General features: G+C 41.4%; 4 protein-coding genes across 7 annotated transcripts in view; 3 read left to right on the forward strand and 1 right to left on the reverse strand.

Annotated features, from left to right (window-relative positions):
* The window catches only part of dyrk1b (dual-specificity tyrosine-(Y)-phosphorylation regulated kinase 1B), a 30,257-nt gene extending 20,823 nt beyond the window's left edge, over positions 1-9,434 (forward strand). For both annotated transcript variants that reach the window (XM_061288464.1, XM_061288463.1), the window contains exons 2-13: positions 666-832; positions 2,187-2,306; positions 2,730-2,918; positions 3,120-3,267; positions 3,577-3,726; positions 4,737-4,873; positions 5,017-5,163; positions 5,257-5,397; positions 5,768-5,888; positions 6,589-6,771; positions 6,894-6,997; positions 7,747-9,434. In XM_061288464.1, the coding sequence (XP_061144448.1) occupies positions 764-832; positions 2,187-2,306; positions 2,730-2,918; positions 3,120-3,267; positions 3,577-3,726; positions 4,737-4,873; positions 5,017-5,163; positions 5,257-5,397; positions 5,768-5,888; positions 6,589-6,771; positions 6,894-6,997; positions 7,747-8,262 (2,025 nt within the window). In that variant the 5' untranslated portion in view covers positions 666-763 and the 3' untranslated portion in view covers positions 8,263-9,434. The remainder of the gene's footprint in view (positions 1-665; positions 833-2,186; positions 2,307-2,729; positions 2,919-3,119; positions 3,268-3,576; positions 3,727-4,736; positions 4,874-5,016; positions 5,164-5,256; positions 5,398-5,767; positions 5,889-6,588; positions 6,772-6,893; positions 6,998-7,746) is intronic.
* A 952-nt stretch (positions 9,435-10,386) lies between these two features.
* ppox (protoporphyrinogen oxidase) lies at positions 10,387-14,563 on the forward strand. Of its 2 annotated transcripts, none has more exons than XM_061288468.1 (13): positions 10,387-10,547; positions 11,053-11,139; positions 11,217-11,351; positions 11,509-11,624; positions 11,925-12,057; positions 12,144-12,288; positions 12,376-12,569; positions 12,700-12,760; positions 13,087-13,205; positions 13,274-13,387; positions 13,685-13,834; positions 13,912-13,954; positions 14,040-14,563. In XM_061288468.1, exons 2-13 carry the CDS (start codon positions 11,056-11,058, stop codon positions 14,174-14,176), a joined length of 1,431 nt encoding a protein of 476 aa, XP_061144452.1. In that variant the 5' UTR covers positions 10,387-10,547; positions 11,053-11,055; the 3' UTR covers positions 14,177-14,563. The 2 variants fall into 2 exon arrangements, with proteins under 2 accessions (XP_061144452.1, XP_061144453.1); XM_061288469.1 differs by having other exon boundaries at positions 10,388-10,547; positions 10,966-11,139.
* Positions 14,564-14,567: 4 nt separating this feature from the next.
* On the reverse strand, positions 14,568-18,018 carry rbm42 (RNA binding motif protein 42). Of its 2 annotated transcripts, none has more exons than XM_061288471.1 (12): positions 17,714-18,018; positions 17,390-17,447; positions 17,080-17,215; positions 16,899-16,962; positions 16,741-16,818; positions 16,516-16,667; positions 16,162-16,329; positions 15,828-15,959; positions 15,466-15,598; positions 15,288-15,385; positions 14,867-14,963; positions 14,568-14,767 (listed from the first exon to the last, which is right to left on the reverse strand). In XM_061288471.1, the coding sequence occupies exons 2-12, from the start codon at positions 17,443-17,445 to the stop codon at positions 14,655-14,657; spliced, it is 1,227 nt and encodes a 408-aa protein (XP_061144455.1). In that variant the 5' UTR covers positions 17,446-17,447; positions 17,714-18,018; the 3' UTR covers positions 14,568-14,654. The 2 variants fall into 2 exon arrangements, with proteins under 2 accessions (XP_061144455.1, XP_061144454.1); XM_061288470.1 differs by having other exon boundaries at positions 16,510-16,667.
* Positions 18,019-18,102: 84 nt separating this feature from the next.
* LOC133160630 (aldehyde dehydrogenase, mitochondrial-like) lies at positions 18,103-26,674 on the forward strand. Its single transcript, XM_061288467.1, has 13 exons — positions 18,103-18,297; positions 18,659-18,763; positions 20,410-20,550; positions 20,806-20,885; positions 21,057-21,168; positions 22,361-22,489; positions 22,740-22,853; positions 23,246-23,348; positions 23,585-23,769; positions 25,060-25,224; positions 25,435-25,592; positions 26,025-26,139; positions 26,274-26,674. Exons 1-13 carry the CDS (start codon positions 18,181-18,183, stop codon positions 26,304-26,306), a joined length of 1,557 nt encoding a protein of 518 aa, XP_061144451.1. The 5' UTR covers positions 18,103-18,180; the 3' UTR covers positions 26,307-26,674.
* The last annotated feature ends 303 nt before the right edge of the window (positions 26,675-26,977 follow it).

Raw genomic sequence — 26,977 nt, forward strand, 5'->3', positions numbered from 1 at the left:
ACCCATATTGATGTATTTGCAATATTTTAACACAATTGGATACAGATGGAAAATATTTTTATTTTCCATTATGTTGTATTGCGGTATGATTGTGAATGCTTGTGTGTATTGACATTCATCTTGGTAATAATAGCTCAAACCACACGCATACAATAAATGTTTTAGTGCCATGAAAAAACCTTTCCACCCATCCTGGTTTTTTTCCATCAGAAATGCATGTTAAGAGAAAAAGTAATTCCCCAGTGAACCTACTACTTTGGACTTTGACTTGGCCACCCTATAACCCTCATTTTATTGTTATACTTGTGGACAGAGTGTGTGTGAGAGAGACAGCGAGAGAATGTATGTATATATATATATACAATGAAATCAGTTTATTTGCGGTGTGCAACAAAATGACACTTTTTGTTTGGCAGTCATGAAGCCTATTGTGCTCATGAAGTTGTTGGTAATTGGATGAAGCCTTACCAAACTTGCCTTTCCTGGATTTTACGTTTGGAATCTTTGATCCCTGCACCCCTAACCCCAAGGCTCTTTTTTCTTTTCTTTTTTTTTTTTAAATATAAATATTGTTAAAAACAGAAAAGGAACTATTTTGAGGACAAAGATCAGTACTGAATGTTGGGAATTCCCTGTTTAATCATGTCTCTTCTCTGTCTTTTCAGGTGTAAGCAGCTCAGGATGTCCGCCCACCTCCACCTCCTCCTCCTCCTCCTCCTCCTCCTCCTCTACTGCCCAGGGCTTCTCCCTCGCTGAGCCAGCCATGACCAGCCAGCACACACATACACACCCCTCCTTCAGCTCCATCCACTCCATGGCCGAACAGCAGCAGGTAATGCAAGTGCTCTTGCCAGAAATACATTTGGCAGAGGTACATGGCTTGAGGCAGTTCAGCTGTTTTAGCCATGTCGGATTTGATTTGACACACGTCTCACCTTGAATATTATCTTATGTCATTGCACAATATTTATTCTACGCACCGGAAAACGAATTTGTCATTTACATCGAAAAGGCTTTTTGAAGCCTGAAAACAAAAGTTTTGAAAATGGGTCACCAAAAAGAAGTTTAGCAAATTTCAACAGAGAAAAAAAACAATAGAATAATACATATGCAAGACAATGCAGTGCAACAGAAAAACTACCACGCCGCATTTGGAATACACCAAAGATGACATATAGGCTACGTTCACACAACAGATCAATTCCAAATGTTTTTGCCATATACTATACAACCTGTATTTAATTTTTTTTGAAACAGTCTGGCAAATCCAACCAGGTTCACTTTCATACGTGGTCCTAGGTTGGATACGTATCCGATGTTTTGCAATGCAACTGACCACAGTCAACGGCCAGGTTGTGTATATCCAACTTTGATGTCATTATGTGGGGTAGACAGAGGTTGCTTTTGTCTAACCCTTAAACGTCATTCTCACCAGTCTTTGGAGACTGTGGTATGGTGCATTACAATTATGTTCTAGTTGTGATGTATTTTTCTGGCAAACCAAAACACAGGGCACTTTTCAAGTGTGTCTTCATTTGACTTGTTCAGATATGTGTCGCTGTATTGCACCTCACTCAAATGCACGGTACAAAAAATATTCAAATAAGTTATTATTAAAAGCATAAACATATTATTAAAAATATGATAGGAAATATGCATACTCTCAAACACAATATAGGAGTTCAGCGTGTTAATTAACTAATAAATACACAACAATATATATAATTCCCAAATTAATACAAAAAATACATTTTACCCAAATGCATGTAAACAATTGAAAATACTGATTGGTTACCAAATTGTGTATAGAAATACCAAGCCAGCAGCATGCGCCATGATCGGGCAAGGTCTGGGTGATGTCATTCGTTCGGTTTTAGACACCGACCGAATATATCTGGTAGTCTGACAGAACAACCGTGTAGGTGCTGCTGGAGATTACCCGAATATTCACAAGCAGATAAAGACAGATTGAACATTTAATTAACCCTGTTCTATGACTCAAAATAGAGTTGACTCTCATGATGACGCTCATGATTTTGTTTGCTTGATTATTTTGGATAGCGAGGTGAACCTACGTTGAATGGGAAATTAATAAACATTTATGAGGGCATTTATGGGTGTTGGCTTGATGTATTTTCTTCACTAGAATACAAGTACTCTTATAATGTGTTGCTTTTCCTTGGTAGGTGCTGTCTGATATGACCATACTCCAGCGAAGGATCCCCCCTAGTTTCAGAGACCCTGCCAGTGCCCCATTGCGGAAACTCTCTGTAGACCTCATCAAAACATACAAGCACATCAATGAGGTATGACACGGCAAACGGAAAATATCCCTTTTTGTTTTTGGGACCGGTCCCCTAGAGAACTGTGGCAACTAAGCTCAGTGGTGTCATAATTACGAAATAAAAAGTGAAAAAAAGATAAAGGGGGGGAAAAAAACCCTTAATTTCTTCAAACACGGTTTCTTTATTTATTGAGTTCAAATGGCATACCATACATAATAATGATAAACCTAGCCCAGATGATAAGTTCATCCATGAGGTCAGTGGATTGGGGAAATAAACAACCTCTGGTGCATGTTAGAGAACCGCAGCCAAGTTTTTGTGCACCACTCGATGCATTATAAAGTAGCATTATGACATAATCATGTTTCTTATTAATGTGATGCAGAAGAGGAAGTGGAGTTTCTTTTAACTTGCTTTGAGATACTAAGCTTCTTATATCCACAGGTGTATTATACAAAGAAAAAGCGACGGGCCCAGCAAGTCCCTCCTGAAGATAGCAGTACTAAGAAGGAGAGAAAAGTCTACAACGACGGCTACGATGATGACAACTATGATTACATCGTCAAAAATGGAGAAAAGTGGCTGGACCGCTATGAGATAGACTCATTGATTGGGAAGGGCTCCTTCGGACAGGTGAGGGCTCAAGGAACATCGCTGTGAAAGCTCAAAGTTTTCCATACTGTTCAGGGTCTCGGGTCAGATGGTACCTATCCCAGCCCAGTCAACCACTAGCATTCACACCTTCAGTTTACAGTTTCTACTTAACTCACGTACATATTTGGAGATCCCCTTTACCGATTCCATCCCGATCTCATGTTGACCATGTGTGCGCAGGTGGTGAAGGCCTATGACCACCATGAGCAGGAATGGGTCGCCATCAAGATCATCAAGAACAAAAAGGCATTTTTAAACCAGGCACAGATTGAACTTCGCCTGTTGGAGCTCATGAACAAGCATGATACTGAGATGAAATATTACATAGGTGAGTTGGAAAGGGGGACTCAGCAATATAGTGGGAAAGCCCGACAAATGCACATAGGCTATGTAGCCTGTCTGCTTTTATGTGCGTATTTTTAAATAAATATTTAAATTGTATTTTCATCATTTGGTGCATTTAAACCCTAACCCTACACATAATGATAGAAAAATAGCCATTTGAAGGATATTGTGCACAGATGTCAATGGCGCAAATGTTATTCTGCATCTGCTCGACCTTATTTTAATGTCACTCAATGACATGTCTCCCTTCTGTGTTTGTGTGTGTGTGTGTGCGCCTGTTTCGGGTGCGTAGTCCACCTGAAGCGTCACTTTATGTTTAGGAACCATCTTTGTTTGGTGTTTGAGTTGTTGAGCTACAATCTTTATGATCTGTTGAGGAACACCAACTTCAGAGGGGTCTCCCTTAACCTCACCCGGAAATTTGCACAGCAGCTCTGTACAGGTAGGTCATACAAAAGAACACGCCCACACACACTTACTAAAAACACCACACACCAGGGCAATGAGTGCACCAGTGTCTCTGTCAGCCAACTGGCTTTTGGCCCATAGCTGGGTCAGCCTAAAAATATAGTCACCCAAAATGTCAGGCAAGGAACACTGTAGTGAGCAACGTGCGGGTAATCTTAGCCAAACAAGTCAGTTAGTAGTAGTAGTTTAAATGAAGCAAACGATTTTTATTTATTTATTTTTTTACAGATCCTCACAATTACCGCACACATTTACCATAATGTTGGCTATTTTTAAGTGCAGTGTTAAGGCAACCACGATGAGCCCCAATATACTGCCACTGTACAATGGACATGTCTGACCAGGGACTGCATTTGTTTAAACCCAACCTTTTCATGGTTTCATGTATTTCTCACAGTAAGCTGTGCTTATAAGTGTGCTCATATTGCACCGGAATTATCCTCATTTGTGCTAATGAAGTCCTGTCTTGCAGGCTGAATCTGGCTCTCTCCCCGGGAGACTTTCTAATAGAAAGATTTTTGTTCCTGTCTTACCAAAGCAGGACGAGAACCTGATGCTGCTGGTTATGTAAATAGATTTGTTCGTAAAAGTAGAATGGGACTAAGTAGAGTGCTGACTTCCGGCAAGACGGAAAAAAAAAAGAGCACTTTGGATCACCTTCATTCATACAGTACTTGCGTAAACCCTTCATTTGAGTTTATTCACTCAGAAATGAAAATGTACTGTCACAATAATGTGAAACAAAATGTCGGATGTGCATATTTATCCATTTCATGCTCGTTTTTTCCTCCCACACATCTGTAACTTTATCTTGTTAGCTTTAAATGCTTTGGCTAATGTTGTTTTTTATCATTTATTTTGATAATGTTCTGAAAATAATGCATAGGGTTGTAATAATTTTGGTCATGATAATGATAACGATTTTTTGATACAATTCCATCTTTAGCTACTGCTTCCGATTAACGATGATTTATTTGTGCACAGCATTATTATTCCTGGCCACTCCAGAACTGTCAATTATCCACTGCGACCTGAAACCAGAAAACATCCTGCTGTGTAATCCCAAGAGATCTGCCATCAAGATAGTTGACTTTGGGTCGTCCTGCCAGCTTGGGCAGAGGGTGAGCAGCAATCTCATAATAACAAATGATTTAAACATAACAGTATTTAATTAAATTGTCAAAATGCCTCTTATCCATACTTTAATGAGATTTACGTATATTGCATGGTGAACTAATTCCACTCCTTTTTATGCTACCTTCAGATCTATCAGTATATCCAGAGCAGGTTTTACCGCTCCCCTGAGGTTCTGTTGGGCATGCCATATGACCTGGCAATTGACATGTGGTCACTAGGATGCATCTTGGTAGAGATGCACACAGGAGAACCTCTCTTCAGTGGCTCCAATGAGGTTAGTTTATCCACAACACACAATTACTGTGACCTTTTTTTAAATACCGCCTTTCAGCTTGTTGATTATGGAAAATTGTGTCTCTTTGTTTAGGTTGACCAGATGAACAAAATTGTTGAAGTCTTGGGGGTCCCTCCCAGCCACATGTTAGATGCAGCTCCTAAAGCCAGAAAGTATTTTGACAAGCTCTCCGATGGGCTGTGGACAGTGAAGAAGAACAAGGACATCAAGAAGGTATCCCATTTCAGATTCATCCACACTTTTCACCTTTAAAAACTGTTGTGGAACACATGTTCAACTTCAGTTGAAGGGATTTTAATTTTATTAGACTTTTATTTTATTTTATTTATCTGTGGGGCGAAATGCATTAGGAACTCATTGAGCCAACTCCACAATTTCTGTAATTTAATAAGCATTTTATGAATGCTACGATTGGCGGGCGACCATTTCAGAGCTCTTGTCCAATGACAGCTGGGATAGGCTCCAGCAACCCCAGTGAGGATAAGCGGTTCCGAGAATGGACGGATGGATTTTACTAATGCATTTACAGTCACCATCACCTCCACCATCTCTAATTATTTGAGTGTACGTTTTTGTTTTTTAGGAGTACAAGCCCCCAGCCACTCGGCGTCTTCATGAGATTTTGGGTGTGGAGACTGGAGGTCCGGGGGGACGAAGAGCAGGGGAACCTGGGCATGCCCCCTGTGACTATCTGAAATTTAAAGGTAAATCTTCACAAATTCTAGGGGTTGTAAAGTTTACTGGTTAAATAAATTGAAGAAAAAGCTGCTGCTGCTGCTGCTTATCATTGCTTTGTATTTTTCTTCAGATGTAGTCACATCAGTATATAGTCTGTTTCTTTTGTCAACTGGTTTAAAGTATGTACTTTTGCAGCGGACTGTCTTGGGGATCTCAAATGTGGACTGCATGAACTTTGATTCCACAAATCTTGAGCAGTGAGCCACTGGTCCAGAGCTATCAGTGGTGCAATTATTTATTGGAACTAAGTCACTGCCAAGACATAAATTTAGAATGAAATAGAGACGCTAATACTGTGATGCGTCATACGGTTTGAATTACTATAAACTGGCACAAATATCTGCGCAATAAATAGATGCAATCAGATACTGTCGTTTCTACTAATTCAACTTCAGGTTTATAAGCTTCCTATTTATTTATTTATAACACTGACTATCCATCTGGGGCCAACATTACAATTAAAAAAATCCCCACAATTATGAGATACTTTTTGCAAGATTTTGTAGACATGAGCCATTTGGGGGGGGGGGGGGGGGCTTTGGCATTAGAAGCCTCTGACACTTTAAACATTATTTTTTTCATGAGAATGTTCTATCTCATCATTCCCAAACACTTCTTTGCTGCTGCTGCTGGTGTCATCATCATGTTTTCATTGTCTTCCTCCAGACCTGATCCTGCGCATGCTGGACTATGACCCCAAAAGCCGCATCACGCCATTCTACGCCCTGCAGCACAACTTTTTCAAGAAGACCACAGATGAAGGAACGAACACGAGTTCATCAACGTCCACCTCTCCTGCCATGGACCACTCTCATTCAACCTCCACTACGAGCTCTGTTTCTAGCTCTGGTAAACATAGACAGGGTCACACTTCAAAAAATAAATTAACTCTGCTACTGAAGCAGTGAAGTAGATTTGCTAACCGCGATCATAAATTTTCCTTCCCATTAAAGCTGTTCTTTTATTTCCAGGTGGCTCCAGTGGCTCCTCCAATGACAACCGCAATTATCGCTACAGTAACCGATATTACAACTCTGCTGTGACACATTCAGACTATGAGATGACCAGCCCTCAGGTATGCACTCAGCAGCATCACTGAAGGCTTCACATGTACCATGTCGGGTATTTGAATCTTTCAAAAAAGCTTACGTACCGACATACACATTAGTGGAGATCTTTTGTGTGCTTAAAAACCAACGTCGCACTTGTTTGAGTGATTTACTCTTTATTGTGTTGATAGGTGCCAGAGGTTTCTTGGTTACATTTTTTCCCCCCAAAGATTAAGTAGCGAGCAAAATGAAATCAAATTCATCCATTCAAGTTGGTGGCCCTGAAACAGCATCTCTAACAGCATTCTGGAGTGTGTTGCTGTTTACTTGACATTTCTCATTACTTTCTGCCAAGTTGACAAGATGCCAGCTGTTAAAATACCTTCGTGAAGAAATATAATCACTTTGAAATGTCTTGTGTGAATTAGAAGACCTTCTTGGTTGAACACTCAATTTGCATTCAATGGCTTGCATGTGGGCGAGTATTAGTGCATTGTCCATGAAGAAATCTTAATTGTGAACATTAAGGCAAGGTTTTCTAACTAATTTGTTGAGCACCTCTGTAGTGGTACCTCTACTTACAAACTTTTCGAGATGCGAACCGAAGCCTCGCAATTTTCTTTGCGTCGCCTTACGAAGCAATTTCTGACTTGCGAATCAACGCATCAGCACGCGGAGACAAAAAGTCATTGAACATTGATCACAGCTGCAAAATCGTATTCATGTTTACCCTAGGATTGTCTCACAATTGTGTTTGCACCGTTGTACCTGTCAGGCTCCGTCCCAGCAGCAGATGAGGATGTGGCCAGGCAGTGATGGTGGAGGTGGGGGTCAGGACCCAGCATACACCCAGTTGCTGCTCCACAAGCCGGCCGCCTCCCAGCAACACCAGCGCCACTTCCTGGACCAGCCCCATCATCCTCACCCGACTTACTCCCACCACGGGAACGGCGGGCGCGGTCTGCGACAGGGCGGACAAACGGGCATCGGCAGCGGGGGAGGCCAGCAAGGGTCCTCGCCCCAGATGAGTGACAGCATGGATGTGGGCGTGTCCCTAGGGCTGCACCACCTGGGGGCGGTGTCTTCCATGGAGGCGTCTCAGTTTGGCTCTGCCTCCCTACCCCTCGCTCTGCCAATCGGACTGTCTGCCTTCCGGACTCGGACGGCCCCCACCGCCCCTGGGCCGCAAGCCCCGCCCCCTGAGGACTACTACCCTGCCTCCAACAACAATAACCCCGCTGCAGGGGGCAGAGGGAGGCCGGACTCAGACGAGGGGCCAGCCAACTCTTGATAAAACCTGAACCATGCCCTAAAGCCATACAATTTTAACTACAACAACAACAACAACTACATACACACAGCCAGAGTTCAGAGACAAAGACATGAACTTTGTGCTGGAGGAGACAGTCTGTACTGCATGAGAGGAGGAGGATGCTGGGAAAACTCTCCTTTTTGTCTTGTTTTACTTTTTGTCTTTTGTTGCGACTGTCATTTGAAAAGGAATGATTGTGACAAGTTTGTTTTTATTAATATAATTATTATTGTTTAATATTGATTTTTTTTTTTTCCTTTTGTGGTTTGAGGAGTTGCGTGTTCTATTGGTTTTTTGAGCCTGGAGAGGAGGAGGATGAAGAGGAGGGCCCTTGCTTTTCTGTTACACCCCATTTGGAGCCAGAAAGTGGAAGGAGAGCACACTTTTCATGTTTACAAAGTACAACATTAGTATGTTCTCATTTACAGCGTTTAGAGGTGTGGTCATGGCACACACACAGACACACACGTACGCAACTCTTTTCAACAGGAAAGACATCATGTGTGTTATTCAGGACTCTTGGATTTTCTCTCCTGTGTGTTACGTGTTTTGTTTTTTTTGAGGGTGGGTGTCCTCCCTCTGTCACTCTCGGCCCGGTTGCGACGGGTGTACTGAGAGGGAGAGAGGCAGGTGGAGGGAAGAGAAGGTGACAGGACACTGATGCCTTTCTGGCACTCACAGGAATCTTCTCATCCTCTCGTCTTCCTCTCCTCCTCATCCTGTTGTTTCTTCTCCAGACAGGCTCCTCCTCTCTGTGCTGCTAATCACCATGACAACTGGTCCGGATTGCTGCTAAAGATCCAACACAGATCAATAAAGAAATAAAGAGAATAGAAACAGAAAGTAAAATAAAAAACTTTTTAACCCTTCTGCTTAAGAGAAAAGGATAAAGTAAGAACCACTGCATCTCAATGTATTTATTACTATTTAACAAGAAAAAAACTGAAAGTAACCCTTTTTTCTGCTCTTTGTTTGGTTGCCTTCTTTCTGCAGGTGAACTCTGATTGGCTATTGTAACAGTGACAGTAACTGGTGACATGGGAATGTCACTGGTTGTGGGGACTGGGTGGTGGGGAGGGTTTGGGGCAAAATAAAGTTGGAATATATAATAAGAATAAAGAGTATACTTTTGCACACCAAAGTCAAACAAACATCAGCTCTCCGCTTTTATTCCTATATAACCATGACCTTTCATCTGGTCAACACAAGCACAAAGTCGGTTTTCACATCTACGTATGTGTCTATATCGTGAGAAAAAATATTTTATTAGCGATAATATGCAGACCTCCAGAGGCGAGTGTAAATTCCCACTGCACAAAACAACCACAATTCGATTAATTCATGGGCATCATGAACTGCGATTAGCAAACAGTGTTCATGAGTCGAGGGACAGGCTCACGGAGGCCTGTTTGATATAAACAGCATTTCAAATTAAATACAGACTATAACTAAGATATGCGGTTTATTTGTAACTACAAAAAATGTGTTATTTTCTGCAGGAAATGTGTTACACATCATGCTGTAGTTATTATAGTCTACCGTTGGGAGGCGAGATTTTACGCTCTCATTTATTTCCGAAGGAAGCCAACACTGGCGCACTGTGTCCCAAGTTGGAGCGCCTAGTGCGCACACAGCCACTACGCTTTTGGTGCCCTCTCCATAACTGAAAGTGAAAGGCAAATTTGAGCAAAGCTCTGACTCTCAAAACGGTTGTACAGAATCAGAGTCAGAATCAGTGTGCGTTAAGAAAACATTCCCGAACGCGACAACCATAGACCCACGGACTACGGGCCCTTGGGGACCGAAGTCATAGAGCAGCCTTCTTACGTTGCCGGTTACCGATAACTTTGTCAGTGTAGGATTCTTGTATATAGTAATGAGAGCCTCTCATAGAGCCATCTTTTCTCTTTACATCGGCCATTCGGAGAACATTCGTGAATTGTGTACTGCACAGGCAATGTTTACATATTCAGAAAACATGTTTTCATGTTTATTGGTACAACTGCATGCGTAGAGATTAGCAACATAAAATGGCCGCCGTTGGCTTCACTCCTCTCAATGGCGAGTAAGCGTCATTGTTATGAATGAGCTCGTAAACACGTGACAATACTGTTTCCGTTGACGGACTTAAAAAGAGGTAGCACCGTCATGACAGGTCGAGCAAGTTTATAGATTTATTTAGGTTCTCTGTCCAGTGCTGTCTGATTCCGAAGCTATTAGAGGGCAAGGTAACTGTCAGACAGGTGGCTGATTTTTCTCATACAGTAAGTCAATAAATCCATTTTCCGTACCGTTTCCGTTTATACAAGTTTATTTTTTTATCTAGCAGTCTGGTTTTTACCCGTTAAAATAGTTGTCTAGTCGTTCAGTTTTAACATTCAAACTAATAATTTGGACTGACGCTTGAAATAAGTTTCTCGTGTACCATTTCTCAATTGAAAAAAACGTGAGGAAATGCTGCAAAGCCACCTTCGTATAAGTCAAATTGCAGCACGAAAAATGTTTAATGTGTTATTTTGTTAACATGCTTTCAGGTTTAGTAGTGTCAAAGAACATTATTGCTCCCTCGGAACATTTTCAGTTATTGTCGCCTGTGAAATTTTCGTTGTATGTTGACTGCATGCAGCTGGCTGACAGACTGAGATGTCTGATAAAGAAACTGTTTCATATCCTCATCAACAGGCTCGTCCCACCCTCCATAGTGGTTTCAAAGAAACTATCTCACAAGTTTTCTTCAAAGTTTTGCCATCATTTCTCATTTGTGTTCAGCCAATGAGGACTGTTGCGGTCCTTGGAGGGGGCATCGGGGGATTGGCAGCATCTTACTATCTTTGCAAAAGCCCCCAGATAGCTAAGGTAGCACACAAATCAATTTTCTGGATTGCTATACTTCTCCATTAGATATTCCTCAAACGTTCTGTTTTCTCACCAAGGTCATTTTACTCGAGTCAAGCGGTCGCTTTGGAGGTTGGTTGTGGTCCACCAGGAGGTCTGATGGAGGGGTATTTGAACATGGACCCAGAGGAATTCGACCAGCGGGGTCGGTGGGCCGAAATACCCTTAATATGGTAAGCCCTTTTAGTAAAATGCATTGAAGAGACTCCAATGTGATAGTGTAAATGCATTTTTTGGAGTTGCACAGATAATGGTGGATGGATGGAAAATTACCCCTCACATTAGAGTGCACTGTTGTCCATTGTTGAAAACTAATGTATGTTTGTATAGGTGGAGGACCTGGGTCTCTCAGAGGAGATTCTGCCTGTCACCTACAGCCACGATGCATCCAAGAACAGATATTTATATGTCAACAAGCAACTTCATAAGATGCCTTCAGGAATAAGGTAAAAGAGAGCACAGCAAAAGGTTCACGTATGTAGGATACACAGTAACATGCAATTCTTAAAGGTTAAGCAAATGGTGCTGCTTGTTTTATATTTACAGTGGATAGAAAAGGTCTTCACACCCCTGTTCAAATACATTTTTCTTTTCTGATATATATATATATATAAAAAGAAAGATGATTTGAATACTGTTAATGTAACCTGTCCAACTCAGTTGACACCTTTAACAGGATGGCAAGTAAAAACAAATAATGGAAATATGTACCTCCGTGTGGAGTGAGAACACTATGCATTTTTCAGTGGACTTCTCCGGACGGTTCCACCTTTCTCACGCCCGCTGCTGTTCAGCATCGCCACAGAGATATTTGCCAAGAAAAGCAAAGAGGAGGACGAATCCATCCATTCGTTTGTGTCTCGAAGGCTTGGGAAAGATGTGAGAAGAAAGGACACTAAGTGCCATCAAAACGGATGTATTAACCACAGTGCCATCTCATGACTTTATTTTCTTTGTTGTGCTAGCTTGCAGACATTGCTGTGGACAGTCTATGCCGGGGGGTTTTTGCAGGAGACTGCCGCAAATTAAGTGTGCGCTCTTGTTTTCCCGTCCTCTACAACGCAGAGCAGCGCAGAGGTTCCCTGACGCTTGGAATGCTACTGGGCTCCGGTATGCACCCCAACCCCTTTCAAATCTATCTTTCATGCACATTTGAAGGAAATTGGATGTTAATGTTTTATTGGCATAAACCTCCAGGCCCTACCCGAGTTGTTCCTCCTGGTCTTCTGAGCCAGAGAGCTACCAAAGAGTCGTGGGCCCAGTGGTCCCTTAGAAGGGGCTTGGAGGAACTCCCAGAGTCCATCACTGACTTTCTCCAAAGAAGCAGGAGGGTGCAGTTACACCGAGAGGCACCTGTAAAACACATTAGTCCTTCAGCTACAGGTTGGACGGTGAGACAAGGAACCCACAAACACGTGCACACACATCCCGTTTGTTTTATTATGCTGTTGTGTACAAAACTTAATTCCAGTGGAGACATTGTAAAATCCTAACTTTCTAACCATATGTGTTTGTATTCAGATCCATTTGGAGGATGGGATCATAACAGCTGACCACATCATCTCTGCTCTGCCTGCTCAAGGTCAGTCAGCTTCATGATGTCTCAACATCCTTTTACAATTCCGAATGCCAACCGAAAAAGTGCTGTAACTGAAAACTAGGGGGCGCTTAAATCCAGAATAACACCTGACAAAAATATTTTTAAAGATAAAACAGCAGTCTTCAAACACTGATCTTTATACCTCACCATATTCTAATGGGCCAGAATAACAGAGGGACACGTCCAAATGGTTCAGGATGTGCTAAAGAAGTTTTTATCATTAAAAAAAAAAGTCCTATTTAACAATTTCAGTCATAATGTGAAATGACAAATTGGTACAAAGTGTTTTGTGTGTGCGGTGCCCTCAGTACTCTCGTCTGTCCTGCCGTCCTCCTGCCAGCCTCTCATCCAGCAGCTGCAGGGCATCTCCTGTGTCACTGTTGCTGTCGTGAGTCTGCAGTATGAGGGCTCGGTACTTCCGGTCACGGTGAGTACAGCATTAACACCCGCGCGCACACAGTAAAAAGTGGTAAGTGACTGTTGGTCTCTTGTCAGGGATTTGGACACCTGGTTCCATCATCAGAGGATCGGGGTTTACTGGGTGTGGTCTACGACTCTGTCCCGTTTCCTCAACACAACAGATCTGACGGACCATCAACAAGACTGACGGTAATAGGTGGTCTCAAATATTGCCTGAGGTTACCTTAGCTTGGGTAACTTGCAACCGGTGAACTATGCAGTTTTTTGACTCAATTATTATTTGAAATGTCATGGAATCACACAGCTTGACATACATATATACTGTTCAGTTCAAAACTTTAAAGTTACCATCTTGTTCTGTTTAAATATTTGAGATGTATTGCAATGACACCCGATGTCAATAAACCTTATTTAATTTTAGAATGTAAAGAAAATACCGAGCAACTTTGGGTTCACTTTCACTTTGCGGGCATGACTACTGTGAAGGTGATGATGGGGGGTGCCTGGTTCCCAGAAGTGTTTGGCTCCCCAGATACTGTAACAGAGGAGCAGCTTTTAGAGCGAGCCACTGAAGCGGTGCGTTGTCATCTGGGAGTCACCTCGGCACCCAGCTGGAGTTGGGTTGCTCTGCACAAGGTACAATGAAGTGCTGCCTGCGTTTATTTATTACAATTTTCCCTGTATACTTGTTAAATTACAATGTCTCTGATCAGGATTGTATACCTCAGTATTATGAAGGGCACTTTCAGAGAATAGGTATGTATGAACTAATTTGAGATTATGCTACTATGCCATCTGCAGTCTTTTCATACATACTCCGTGTTGTCTATTTGCATTTTAGGGCACAGCCGCAGCTTCATAAAGAATAACAACCTGGCACTTTCTCTGACCGGCTCGTCCTATGATGGCGTGGCTGTCAATGATGTCATCTTTAGTGCAAGGACAGCTGTGGAAGAGTTGTTAGGAAATGGAATTTAATGGAAATTCAATGGCAGGAGCTTGTAAGTTTTTTTTTTTTAACTGCGCATCAGTGTAGTAATATTTTTTTTAATATGTAGTCTGGTGATGGAGTGCATCGCTGACAGACCTTGAAAATTGGTTGCCGGTGAAGCACATGCGCTTGGCGAGTGAGCAGCTCACTTGCATGAGAAAGTGGCTTTCAAAGGGATGTAAAGGTTTCAAGCATTTAAGGTTGCAAAAAGAAAAGCACACAAGTAGAGCAAAGTTGTAACTTCTAAAGGAAGAATTACACAAACTGCCCAAGATTGTAATAAACGGTGATGAATGTATAAATTGGGTGAGATTGTGTGCAGAGTAAGAAGGTAAAATGAATTGAAAATAAAGCAAAGAAAAACAAAAAGTAAACAGCTGACATGAAAATTGGACTTTATTGAAAAGGAGGAGGGGAAGAATCCACCGGTAAGTCTTTGCAGAGATCTCGATGCTGTGTGCAAGGCTATCTAAGGCCCAGCTTTTTCTTCTCTCTCTGCTTTTTTCGTACAACCTCTATGTTGCGGTCCTTCCACATGCTTTTTCTCAGTTTGATGGGACGGCTGCCAACATACTTGCCTGCATTGAGAGGAATACACCACAATTTTCCGTTGAACACACAAGACCGACAAATGTTGCTGTAAAGTTGCCAAATATGCAGTCCAAGCAAAAACAGACCGTTCATCTCCCTCATGGCTCGCACATAATCATTTGGATCTTTGAAGCTGACAAAGCCGTAGCCTTTTGTTTTTCCTGTCCGCTTGTCTCTCACCACCTGAAATTGAGAAGTGAAACAAAATACCTCATACAAAATGATCCAAATTTACTGTAAAAATTGTATACAAAAAATAATATAAGTGAAGGATTGCACTGCAAATTTGGATTTAATGACTTTCAACAAATATTAGCGAAGGTAAACTGTATGCATAATTTTGAACCCGTGTGTATTAGAAAATTAAAACTTGAATATCCAATGTTTTTTTTGGTGTTCACTGAATATGTATGATATACAATCGTTCACTCCTAGAAAAACAAAGGATTTCAATATGTTGACTATTGATTTAAGTGATTTTGAGCGCAAGCATCACAGCAGACCCACCTTAGCTTTGAGGAATGATGGATACCTGCTGAAGGCTCTGGCCAAGATGTCATCATTGACCTCGTTACCAAGATCACCGCAGAAGATACGAAAGTCATCTATAATGAAGAGGCACAGAACGAGGTTAGATGAAGTAACCTTCGCTTTATACGTTCGTCATGACGGCAAGTGTCGTTACCTGATTCCCACTCCAACAGGCTGGCGTCTTCCCAGGAAGTCCCAGCTGCCGTTCGAATACACTTCTTCATCTTCTCTGACTTTGGCTTGGCCTTTTTGTCTTCCGAGGACGTTTCCACAGGTTTGTACACAGACTGACAATTTTGGGGAACAGTTTAAGATGTGGACTCATTTGTATGTAGTTTTTAAAAAGGCAGCAATTATTTTCTGGATTTCTACTTTTTGGACTAATCTCACACAGTATTGCATTTTTTTTTCATAAATGCAATAAGCATCCTATTAAAAATAAAATGCCAATGCAAGGATGTGGCCATTGTTTGACTGCTAAAAGTCTGGTGGGGTCCAGATGTGCGTGCATGTTACCTCGTGGCGCACAGGCTCGCGTTCGGGCATGCTGGGTCCAATGACGGCGCTGCTGTCTTCGCACTCCTTCTCCAGCAGTCCGGCCGCCATCACGGCGGCCTGTTGCTCGGCAACCCGAGCCGCTAGCTCCTCCTGACGCCATGACAGACAACTTTAGTACATAGTACACTAATACGGTACATTTGCATTTATTTCCAATCAGCAAATTTGACATTTTAAAAAAATTATTATTCTTAGATATTATTTTGGTGCTGATAAACGTTTGCTCGACACTTATGAATATTTGTTAGTAATACAGTGAAAACTATGTCTGCTGCCATGTTAGGCAAAGTACCATTCTGGCTTGCCGCTGAGCCATCACATCATTTCTTCGAGGCACAACAGTGACAGGCGGGGCTGAGTACACGGTGGGCGCCGCTTGGAAGACTGAAGGCGGCTTGATGGAAGTCGGGACAGCTGTTCTGGTGGGCGGCGAGGATGCCATGGACATTACTTCGCTGACCTAAACGGGATAGAACAGGTGGCACGTTAAGAACAGAACAGGTTGAAACGGTTTATGGCTTACCAATAAACCTTGACAAAACTTCAAGCTGTTCATTTCCATCACTACCATATTGGGTGTAATGTGTTGTGCCCAGGAGCCTAACAAGGGGAAGCTTTAAGTGCACAAGTGACTACGAACACTGACGGTTGGTGCTGAGGTCATGTGCTGAACAGGCGGCGAAACACCCTGAGGCGTTTGGCTCTGCATGGAAACCGGGATCATCATGGGCGGAGGCGGAGGAGGCCGCGGCATGGGAGGAGCTACAGGAGGGCGCATAAGATGAAGCCTGGTACCGCCTACAGCGTCACAAAAAGGATCAGATCAGTTAAGTGCTGAAGGAGTCAAATGACTTTTGTTGGTTAACCTCACCGGGTCTCTGTAAAATATGGGGAACAAAGGCTGGTCTCATCATTGCAGGCGGGGGAGCACGTACTGGAGGGACTGCAGCTGAAAATGTATTTTTTTATTTTACAAACTCATGAGTCACAAATATTTGGGTAAGTGTTTGCCCAGAGAATTACATTTACCTGGTGCAACAAAGGTTGGGGGTGGTCCAACAAAAGTCCCTCTGGCGTCTAGCGTTTGCTGGACCTAAGAAAGAAAAGAGAGAAGAGGGATTTAAAACCAAATATGAGGGGGTTGATTAGAGGTCCTCAATAGGTCCACCTAGAACTAGCATTAGCTCTTGACTAGTGAAAGAATACAAACCCGTTGGTAGGTACTGGTGCCAATTATTGGTCGGACCACTGGTAGCGCTGTGACAGCGAGAGCTACAGGTACGGCCTCCATAACAGGTGAGGTTCCTGATAGTGGTACAGGTCCACCAAGAACCTCTTGCTCAAACCTATAAGAGGCGCACAACGTTTGTACTGGAATTGGATACCTTTGCACGTTCTACAGATGGTTATTTAAGTTCTACTGTTTTTAACCCGAAAAAGAACAGTCCTGGCGATAGTAATAACAATATTATATATGCAGCAACTCTGGACGAAGTCGTAACAGAATGAGCGGTACTCACAGTGCCATCTCGGCCTCCATCTCCTTCAGACGTTCCTCTCCAGATTTTAGCGCCATTGCTAGAACACACAAAACATTAGAAATGCTGCTACATCATCTTGGGAATTTTCAAACACGCGTTACTCTGTTAAATCACGCATTAAACCATATTTTCATTACACCAAATGATCACTCACACAGAAACTATGCTCACATTTAAGGTTGTTGACTAATAATACCTCCAAAAGATATCAATTTCTATACTTATATTCATTAGCTAATGTTTTGAATGACATTTATACTCACAAATGCAACCAAGTAACAGTGTCAATTAATTTGCACTTACCTTTTTTTTGCAATTCTTTCGAGGTGAAATAGAATGTCGTACTCTCCAGGCTAGTCTTTAGCTAATGATGGTGGTAGTGGGTAGTAATCGCCCTTGTTATCATAAATTACGGTAAAGCTCAAGATTTACAATTCAGGTGTTAACCAATGTGGCAGTTCTTTAAAACACCATGACAAATACACATACTCAACATCATTGGCAAACAAACAGCGAACCAAAAAGCCGTCGTCAACACACGACACGGCGTTAGCATTAGCATTCAAATTGAATTTTCGCCGTCTCTTTGTTACCCTACTGCCCCCTAGTGGACTGGAGTAGAAGGGGTGGGTGTATTATATGCAACATTTATTGGTCAGGAAATCGTGACGGAGGAAGAGGCGGAGAGAGAAACGTTGAGGAGCTCTCTAAGCATTCTGCTTAGTACGATGCAGTTTGTGCACTCTTAGCGGTGGGTGAGCTTTGCTGAAATGCTGCGTGCCGTGGTTTTTCGGAGCCTTCCCCGGGTAAAGGTTGTGTCGGCGTGCCACTTCTCCGCCGCGGCTATACCCGCACCGAGCACCCAACCCGAGGTCCACTTTAATAAGGTACACTAAAAGTTTCTGTCTAATTTCAGTTTTGGACTGTTACTCGTGCGCGGTCTGAGATAAGATTTTTCAATGCAAATCCTCAGCGAGGAATTAACCTACTTAAATACGACTAATGTAATACCAAATAAACATGGGTCCAAAGTGTAGGCTATAAACTGTCATGGGACTTGGCTCCACTGCTGCACATCGTCACATATCTAGAATCTAAACGTGGCAATGTGCTCCCAGTAAAATAAATAAATAAATAGATCAACTAACAGTGTTAGTATGCATTTGTAAAATCAGGTATTCGAAGTTTTTTTTTCCCGCATGCTTTTCTTTTCACTGTATTCCTGATTTTTACGTTTTATATTTGTAGCTGTTCATCAACAACAAGTGGCAGGATGCAGCAAGTGGGAAAACCTTCCCTACAGTAAACCCATCAACAGGGGAAGTTATCTGTCATGTGGCTGAGGCCAGTGAGGTAAGCAAACAATGCTTTCATTGAGCTCCTATCCTTTTCTATGAACTGAAACTGGAAAATAAGAAGCTGAGATGTAACAGTAACTAATGCCGTTTGCAGACCCACTAGGGGCCTGAAGGTAGGAAGTACAATGGACCCCCCCCCCCCATTCCCCCAAGACATCAAACATGAGTAAATTAATCAGGTTACAAAAAGAACTTAACACACTTGTATAATTAAAGACCCTTGCCATGTGGCATTTAAACGCAACAGACGTGATAGAAGCGATAAAAGCAAACTGTAACAGCAAAGCTTGACTACACTCCCCAGCAAGCACAAAGTGTATTCAAAGTCTTCAAATTTCAAAGGTTTCAAACTGAGAAAACACTAAAAAAAAACCACTGTCAAGTAAACAATGTGGGCTTTCTAACGTGGGCCAAAATCAGCTGCCTCACGGGGCCCGCTAAGCAGCAACAGCTAGTCAGGCGCTCAACATGGTTGCTGACAGCAACAGTTGTTGTTGCAGTTCTTTGATATAGGTCATTGATATTGATAAAAAAATACAATCAATCTTTGTATCCACCTGTTGCCATTAAAAAAAAAAAATCATCGCTCCCTAGAAGGTGTGTCAATTACTCGTGGTTTTATGCTATTTTCAGTAGGGCTTGGTCACCATCTCCCTCAAACAAAATCACATACTTATTCAAATGCCATCCAAACATGTCATGTTTACATACCGCTGCAAACAACTATTCCGGTGAGGAGTCGTATCATGGCTGGAAATCGCAAAAATGTTCGAAAAAAACACAAAGTAACATGCAAAGCAGACTTTGACTTTGACTTGCCATAAACAAGCGAACACCACCCTCTCTAGCAATACAAAGGAAAAGTGCACTGCAAAGAACTTGGACCTCTGCTCATGTTTACACAGATTATGAGCGCCATGTCATCACAGGGAAAGTAAGCTCAAGCTTGCTATGCCATTGTTTATCGAATCTATTGTCTTTTGTTAAACATTTTCAGACTGGTTGTCGCTGAGTGTTTTGTTTCACTCGCCTGACCTCCATAGAGCCTGCGTGCATTCAATTCCCACTCCGTGTGTTAAACTTGAAAGTTTGGTCTGCTTTTCGCCTGAGGTCAGCTGGAATAGACCTACGCTCCAAGCCTCAACGGGACTTACTATATGGTACTAGGAATTTTTGCGTACTCGAGACCTATTTTCAGACCAGGTCATCTTATTTTGTGCAGTCAAAATTCAGAATAAAGTAATTTTAAATTAGTACCCAGACCAGACTGATTTACAGATGCGTCCAAAAATTCGTGACCATAGAAGTTGTTCAGAAGCTGTGATTTAAAGCTGAAGGTGTCCAAAATGTCGGGTACTCTGTTATTCGCAGCGCTGAGATGTTCATTCAGAGGCACAGTCGGGTATTAAACATTGCTCAGGAGCCACCGTGGTGGCTTTTGATGCTGCACATAAAGTTGTATCCTTATAAAATTCCGATTATACAGCAGCTCACCCAGGAAAATTGTCATTGGTTTCTAAAAAACAAAAAACACCAGACTTTATCGAGGATTTGTAGTTCTCATTGACAATTGTTGTAACTTACTTTTGCAGCCTTTTTAATAATGACACTAATATTCAAAGTGTGTTTTTATATTTCCAGGTTGACGTTGACAAGGCGGTAAAAGCAGCACGAGATGCCTTCCGGCTGGGGTCGCCATGGAGACGGATGGACGCCTCTGCACGAGGCCTGCTTCTTAGCCGGTTGGCTGATGCGATTGAGAGAGATTCTGCCTACCTTGCGGTGGGTTGTAAAGAGAAAGAGTTAAAAACGTTGAGCTTCTGTGTGAATATAAGGCTTACAAATTCGCGTCACACACTAAATAATTTTTTATTATGACAAATCTTAACTGGGTTATTGAAAATGATGGTTACACACTGTCATAAAGTTGTTGCGCAAACACAGATGAATTAAAACTTTAAACGTGTTGTAAAATGCAGGTTATTGCGGATCCGAAACCAACAGTACATATTTGACTTTGATATTGCGTTCCCATAGGAACTGGAGACCCTTGACAATGGGAAACCATATGCTGTTTCCTACACAGTGGATCTACCCAATGTGGTCAAATGCCTCAGGTACTAACTTAATTGTGTTTTGGTCATAAGTAGCCTGGAGTGCTTCAGTGTTTGGTTCTGAGAAGGCAGAGGAGTTTTTTATTGACGCTTTCTGACTCAGAGAGCCTTCCTCGTTATTGCATAGCATAATGAGCAAGCACCCCTTGTTTAAAGCTTTTGTGATTTTCTCAGGTACTACGCAGGCTGGGCTGACAAATGGGAGGGAAAGACCATCCCCATTGATGGAGATTATTTCTGCTACACCCGACATGAACCCATCGGAGTCTGTGGACAAATCATACCGGTAAGCTGCGAAAAACGTTATTAACGGCGAGAACGAAACAAACGCATTCACTTCAGTTCAGTTTAAATTCAATTTACACAAAAGGTTTCAGTTTCTGTTCATACAGTGGAAGCTCCAAAATAGAACGTTGGGGAATCGTATCATGGCTTTTAAATGCACAAGTGAAATAACAGATGGGATTTATCATGTTACTGGACCGCCCCCCCATCCATAAAACATAATATTCCTTTCCCATTAACTCTTCACTGCTTTAACGCCTTTTATGAGTTGCGTTGCAGGCTATTAGTAAATCATTTCCCCACGTAATCTGTTAGTCAACCTCCTATTTGATATTTTCATGACTATGACCCACTGTCTTATGGTGCACCACAGTACACGAAATCATCACTCACCTTTATACAATATTCAAAAGCTGTTTTAGAATGACAACTGGACATTTCTGCCTTTTTTTTTTTTTACCCATCTTCCAGTTTTTGTTACTGTGTGTTTTGTGCTTAAAATGTCCTTGAGTTGTGAAATTTTGGAGCCTGATTCATGTTGCCAAACCTGAAAATCGGGTGATTCACCCAAATACTAAAAATAGGAGCAGAAATGTGCAGAGATGTGCTTTGCCATATGAAAGTGTTGTCTTTTTTAAGCTTGGATGTAAATGTTGTTGTTTTTTTAAATAATGTAGCGAAATCACGTTTTTGTCATTTTGAATTTGCAATGGCTTTCACTTTCATTGTTAGTGTGCCCCATTTGAGAATGACTCATTGTATGCACACAACACTTAACTTACTGAGCTCGCCCTTGTACATTATTTTATTATTGTACATGATATAACACTGACAATGGAATGTTACCTTGCTTGTTTGACTACATAATGGGCTTGATGAATAAGCACTTTGATTCTCCACCCATCTCCCATTATAGCCACTAAATGTTGTCGAGTCAAAATGTCCGCAAGTTGTGACAGCTGGGAACTTGATACGTGTTCCCAAACCTGCTAATTTGGGAACCCACCCAGCGAAAAAAGATAGCAGGATGTGCAGAAATGTTGCGGTGGGCCACGTGAATGGCCGTCTTTTAAGCTTCACTGTAAAGGCTTTGTTTATAAAGCTGCGTCCGAATATTTGCTATATGAGATCAAACCATTGAGAGTGCATGCAAAGTGGTAAAGTTCTGTTTGCGCTTCCTTTTCTCCCTGCAGTGGAACTTCCCTCTCTTGATGCAGTCGTGGAAACTTGGCCCCGCTCTTGCAACGGGTAACACTGTGGTGATGAAAGTCGCTGAGCAGACGCCACTCACCGCTCTCTACGTAGCCAACTTGATAAAAGAGGTACTTTGTTGCGTTGTGTTCGCTGTAATGGTTTACAGTGGTTAAGAAAATGAGGTCATGAATGAACAAATGAATCAGTATAAATATTTACTTATGATTGAACTAACAGCAGTGTTTTAGAGACCTAGAGACAGAATAGCATTTGGATCATAATAAGGGGTTCAATGAAACACAAAGTTTAAAAACCAAATATCCTTCTGTCCGTTCTATCAATGTGTCTACCATATTTTTTCAACTGGGTTATTTCCAGGTGGGCTTTCCAGAAGGTGTGGTGAATATTTTGCCCGGAATGGGACCCACGGCTGGAGCAGCTCTCGCAAGACACATGGATGTTGACAAAGTGGCTTTCACAGGATCGACAGAGGTTGGAAGCCCCTCCAAAATAATCATGTCTTACGGTTTTTATTCATTTGCAACTCGTGACTTCCTCCAAAATGCCAATGGTCAGGTCTGGGATTGCATGCAAGTAACTTTTTGGCCCCATTTTGTGCATATGCAACCTGTAGAGTTAGCCCAATAATTAATTATATCAAAGCATCAATAGTGGTTGTTTCAAATTGAGCCAAAAGGAGAAGACCTCCTGGAATAAATTCACTAAGAGCAAACATTGAACATGACTGACGTTGGTCAAACCAGGTTTGATCATATCTTTACGTTTATATTTCACGTTGTCAAGCCAAACGTTCTGATTAGTATATTTAAGCAAGTAGATATTTGGCTTCTCATAATAGATGTTTACACTTTTGTTCCCGTCAGGTTGGTCATCTAATCCAACAGGCTTCAGGCAACAGCAACCTGAAGAAGGTCACGCTGGAGCTTGGAGGAAAGAGTCCCAACATCATCTTGTCTGATGCAAAATGTATGTGTGCTTTAGACTTTTATTTTTAGTCCAAACCACATGACCTTGACAAAAACTATAATGTAAACAACCAAGCAGCCCAAAGTCAAAACAGCAGAATTTCTAAATGCATTTAACACCTTAAAAATATAATGCAATGACTTTCGGATAGGAAATGTAATGTGATTTCTTTTTTTCTTGAACTTTTGCCTTAGTCTGTGCATAAACACTGAACTTTTTGTCTTTCCATTGTCCAGTGGCGGATGCCGTGGAGCAGGCCCACTTTGCTTTGTTTTTTAACCAAGGCCAGTGTTGTTGTGCCGGCTCCCGGACATACGTCCAAGCAGATATCTACGACGAGTTTTTGGAACGCAGTGCGGAAAGAGCTAAGAGACGAGTAGTTGGCAACCCCTTTGATTTAAAGACTGAGCAGGGACCCCAGGTAATATATTCACAACACTACCGTGTCATATGATCAAGAAAAACACAGTAAACTGTCAGTGGGTATATCTGTTTTATTGTTTGAAATAAATACCACCTAAAACAAATACTTGGCAGCCAATGTACCAACTTTATGATTCAAATTTAAATTCAGTAGCATAGTGGGATTAAGCTGCCGCAACACATATTTGAGGCTTTGGGTATACAATGATTCATAGATTTTGACACCCAAAGTTTTTTTTTGCTCATTCATCTGTAAAGCGTGACATGTTTCTCGTTTCTGTTATATACTAAAGTCCACCAGTCAAACAGATCTTTTTGTTTGCTTTCCCACAGCAACAACTGCACTGCAATGTAGCTGGCTTTAGAAAAAATCAACTATCCAAATGAAATATGACAGTTAAGCAACAAGGCAGAGAATATTAAACTAGAATTCTCAAGAAAACATGCTAAGATCCTGCAAAGGTTCCTAGTCCCGGGGTAAAGTTTGTGTGCATGGAATGGCTGTTGATGTTCACCAATTAATATTCAACTTTTTACACCAGTAGTTAGTAACCTGCCCGGATGTTTTGCTTAAGATATATTTGCACAGTAGGTGTGCCAGATAATTATGAGGATAATAAGGCTTGTCTTGATTTAAACATGCCTCAAGTCCTTCTTCTGCATGAATTGATGATCTTCAGACTTGATCTAGTTTCTTACCTGACTGTCCCCACGATACAGTATACTATATCATATATTGAAAAAAAAATCAGATTTATATGCAAAAAGTCCTGCCACAAATTCAAGTAAATGCTCTTTTTGACTTAATGATAACTCACAATATGTGCTTTTCCTTTGCATGGAGCTTTTGTGCTTTTACGACCGAGAGGTTTGAAGGCTGTGACACTCGCATGCCTTACATTTCATGCACCTAGGTGTTTAGCTTCAAGGGAGACATACTTTGCATTTTTCAGGAAAAACGGTTCCCAGGTGTATTTACATTTCTCTGGTGTGCTTTTGTCAATATCCCAAGGCTATGGATCACTTTACACAGTTTGCTTTTTTGTCTTCCTGTGGGATGTGGCAAAGGGATTGATTACGCCAGTGTGTTAAAAAAAATCAAATAAAAATTGCCCGTATGACATTTTAACTTCTGACAGGATCACTACGCTGCGTTGTGGTGCAGGGACACATAAGCAGAGGCGAATTGGGTTTCCATAACATTTATGCTTTTTGTAACACAAACAAAATTACGCAATAGTCTGGCTCACACATGAACCTCATTATTTTGCTCCCTCGTGATGTGCAGGTGGATGAGGAGCAGTTCAACAAGATTTTAGGTTACATCAGCAGTGGAAAAAGAGAAGGAGCCAAACTCATGTGTGGAGGCAGCGCGGCTGCTGACAAGGGATACTTTATCCAGCCCACCGTGTTTGGAGATGTTCAGGACAACATGACCATTGCCAGAGAAGAGGTACACCTGACTGTCTTCCTGCCCTCTCAAGGACCCTTTTCATGCTCTTTATCTGACATTTTTTTAGAACTGAAATTAGTGTTAGATTTGTTTTCCACCCATGCTTTAAATCTACATGAACTTATCTGTAATAGCAACACAGTTTATTCTGACAATAATTAACCACTCAGCAGTTGAAACATAAATGTGTTCATGCACTTTTTATTGCAGATCTTTGGTCCAGTAATGCAGATCTTAAAGTTCAAGACACTCGAGGAAGTTGTAGAAAGAGCCAATGATACTAAATATGGTCTGGCTGCTGCCGTGTTCACCAAGGACATTGATAAGGCCAACTACATTGCCAATGCAGTCCGCGCTGGCACCGTCTGGTAGGAGGACAAAACTGTTTTTATGCTTTTAATACCAAGTGTGGGTGTTCAGCAAAGACGGATCAACCTTTGTAGAAATATAGTACATACTAATATGTGTACTTAATTTATAATCATTCAGTCATTTGCCATTTTTGAATGAGCTCCTGTAATTAATCTGAAAGCACATTTGGAAACATTGGCAGTGTTTAAAAACTAAAATGGCAAATTGCGTAACTTTAGATCCTCTGTATACAGTATGTTTTTTTTTTTTTTTTTTAATCGGACATGAGATCTCATTGGGCTGTGAATGAAAAGTGTTGCAGCATTTGAATACACTAACACCAGTTTCATATGAATATCTACATGTCTTGATTGTGCCCTTACCGTTTCTTGCATTTTAAACTGTGTATTTCATTTTCATTCACCATAATTCTGTCTTTTTTTCGGCAGGGTTAATTGCTATGATGTGTTTGGAGCCCAGGCTCCATTTGGAGGATATAAAGCTTCAGGAAACGGCAGAGAGATGGGAGAATATGGCCTAGAAAACTACACTGAAGTCAAAACGGTAACTTTTACAATATATATGTGTGTATGTTAACACTATTGAAACCTTAAGTCAAAGGTTAGAAAATAATTTAAAATCATTCATATGAATTTGATTGACAATGATTAATTTTGTCCGACATTTTCTGTTGCCAGGTGACCACAAAAGTACCACAGAAGAATTCATAAACAGCTGACGCATTTAAGGTTTCCAGTAAGCCGTCTAACTACAGTTTGCGTAATTCAAGGATTAGATGGGTCAAATAATCACTTTTTATACCTTTTTATTTTTGAGTGATTTAAAAGCTCCAATTAGTATCTACCCTGTTTATCATTTCTTCCCACTTTCATGTAGCACAATTTGAATATGCGTAATACTAGCAAACGACAATTGTATGGAATTGGACGTTTTCTGCTCAAAAAAAAGGCACACATCACTGTGAGCATGAGTTTAAAATACCTGGGTTGCTGCTATATCACATCTGTTATGACGCAAATGAACAGATTGAACAAAAAAAATTGTCAATCCAAACCAGAATAAATTTGTATAAGTCTAAGGTCTTGTTCTCCGTCCGGTTTCTTCTGCTCATCCTAATTAGGGTCATGGAGAATGAACAGAGCAAAGCCAGCTCCCGCTTTATCACATATTGCATGGACAGCTGGTGGAGCTGGACAAATGTGCTAGATGCGTTTTTCACAGTTTGAGTGACGTCAATCTACTCTACCAGAATCACAATTTAGTACCTTTGTCCAAAAACTAATGCAGGAACTATTTGCCATGAAATCAGTACAGAAACAAATTTAGTGGCATTTTTCACCTAAAACCAGCACATGGCAAGATTTGACGAAAACAGTAAAAA

The sequence above is a fragment of the Syngnathus typhle genome, linkage group LG10 (assembly GCF_033458585.1).
Source record: "Syngnathus typhle isolate RoL2023-S1 ecotype Sweden linkage group LG10, RoL_Styp_1.0, whole genome shotgun sequence".
NCBI classification, from domain to species: Eukaryota; Metazoa; Chordata; class Actinopteri; order Syngnathiformes; family Syngnathidae; genus Syngnathus; species Syngnathus typhle.

Bases quoted from the DNA above. Each gene is read 5' to 3' on its own strand.
- ppox (XM_061288468.1), top strand. From the start codon at position 11,056: ATGAGGACTGTTGCGGTCCTTGGAGGGGGCATCGGGGGATTGGCAGCA. The intron at 11,625-11,924 runs GTAAAAGAGAGC...TGCATTTTTCAG, and splicing joins AAGATGCCTTCAGGAATAAG to TGGACTTCTCCGGACGGTTC. The intron at 13,388-13,684 runs GTAATAGGTGGT...ACTACTGTGAAG, and splicing joins GACCATCAACAAGACTGACG to GTGATGATGGGGGGTGCCTG.
- rbm42 (XM_061288470.1), bottom strand. From the start codon at position 17,445: ATGGCGCTAAAATCTGGAGAGGAACGTCTGAAGGAGATGGAGGCCGAG. The intron at 15,960-16,161 runs GTACTTTGCCTA...TCATGGCGTCAG, and splicing joins CTCAGCGGCAAGCCAGAATG to GAGGAGCTAGCGGCTCGGGT. The intron at 14,964-15,287 runs GTGGGTCTGCTG...TCTCAATTTCAG, and splicing joins CATCATTCCTCAAAGCTAAG to GTGGTGAGAGACAAGCGGAC.
- LOC133160630 (XM_061288467.1), top strand. From the start codon at position 18,181: ATGCTGCGTGCCGTGGTTTTTCGGAGCCTTCCCCGGGTAAAGGTTGTG. The intron at 18,298-18,658 runs GTACACTAAAAG...TTATATTTGTAG, and splicing joins CCGAGGTCCACTTTAATAAG to CTGTTCATCAACAACAAGTG. The intron at 22,490-22,739 runs GTACTTTGTTGC...GGTTATTTCCAG, and splicing joins TAGCCAACTTGATAAAAGAG to GTGGGCTTTCCAGAAGGTGT.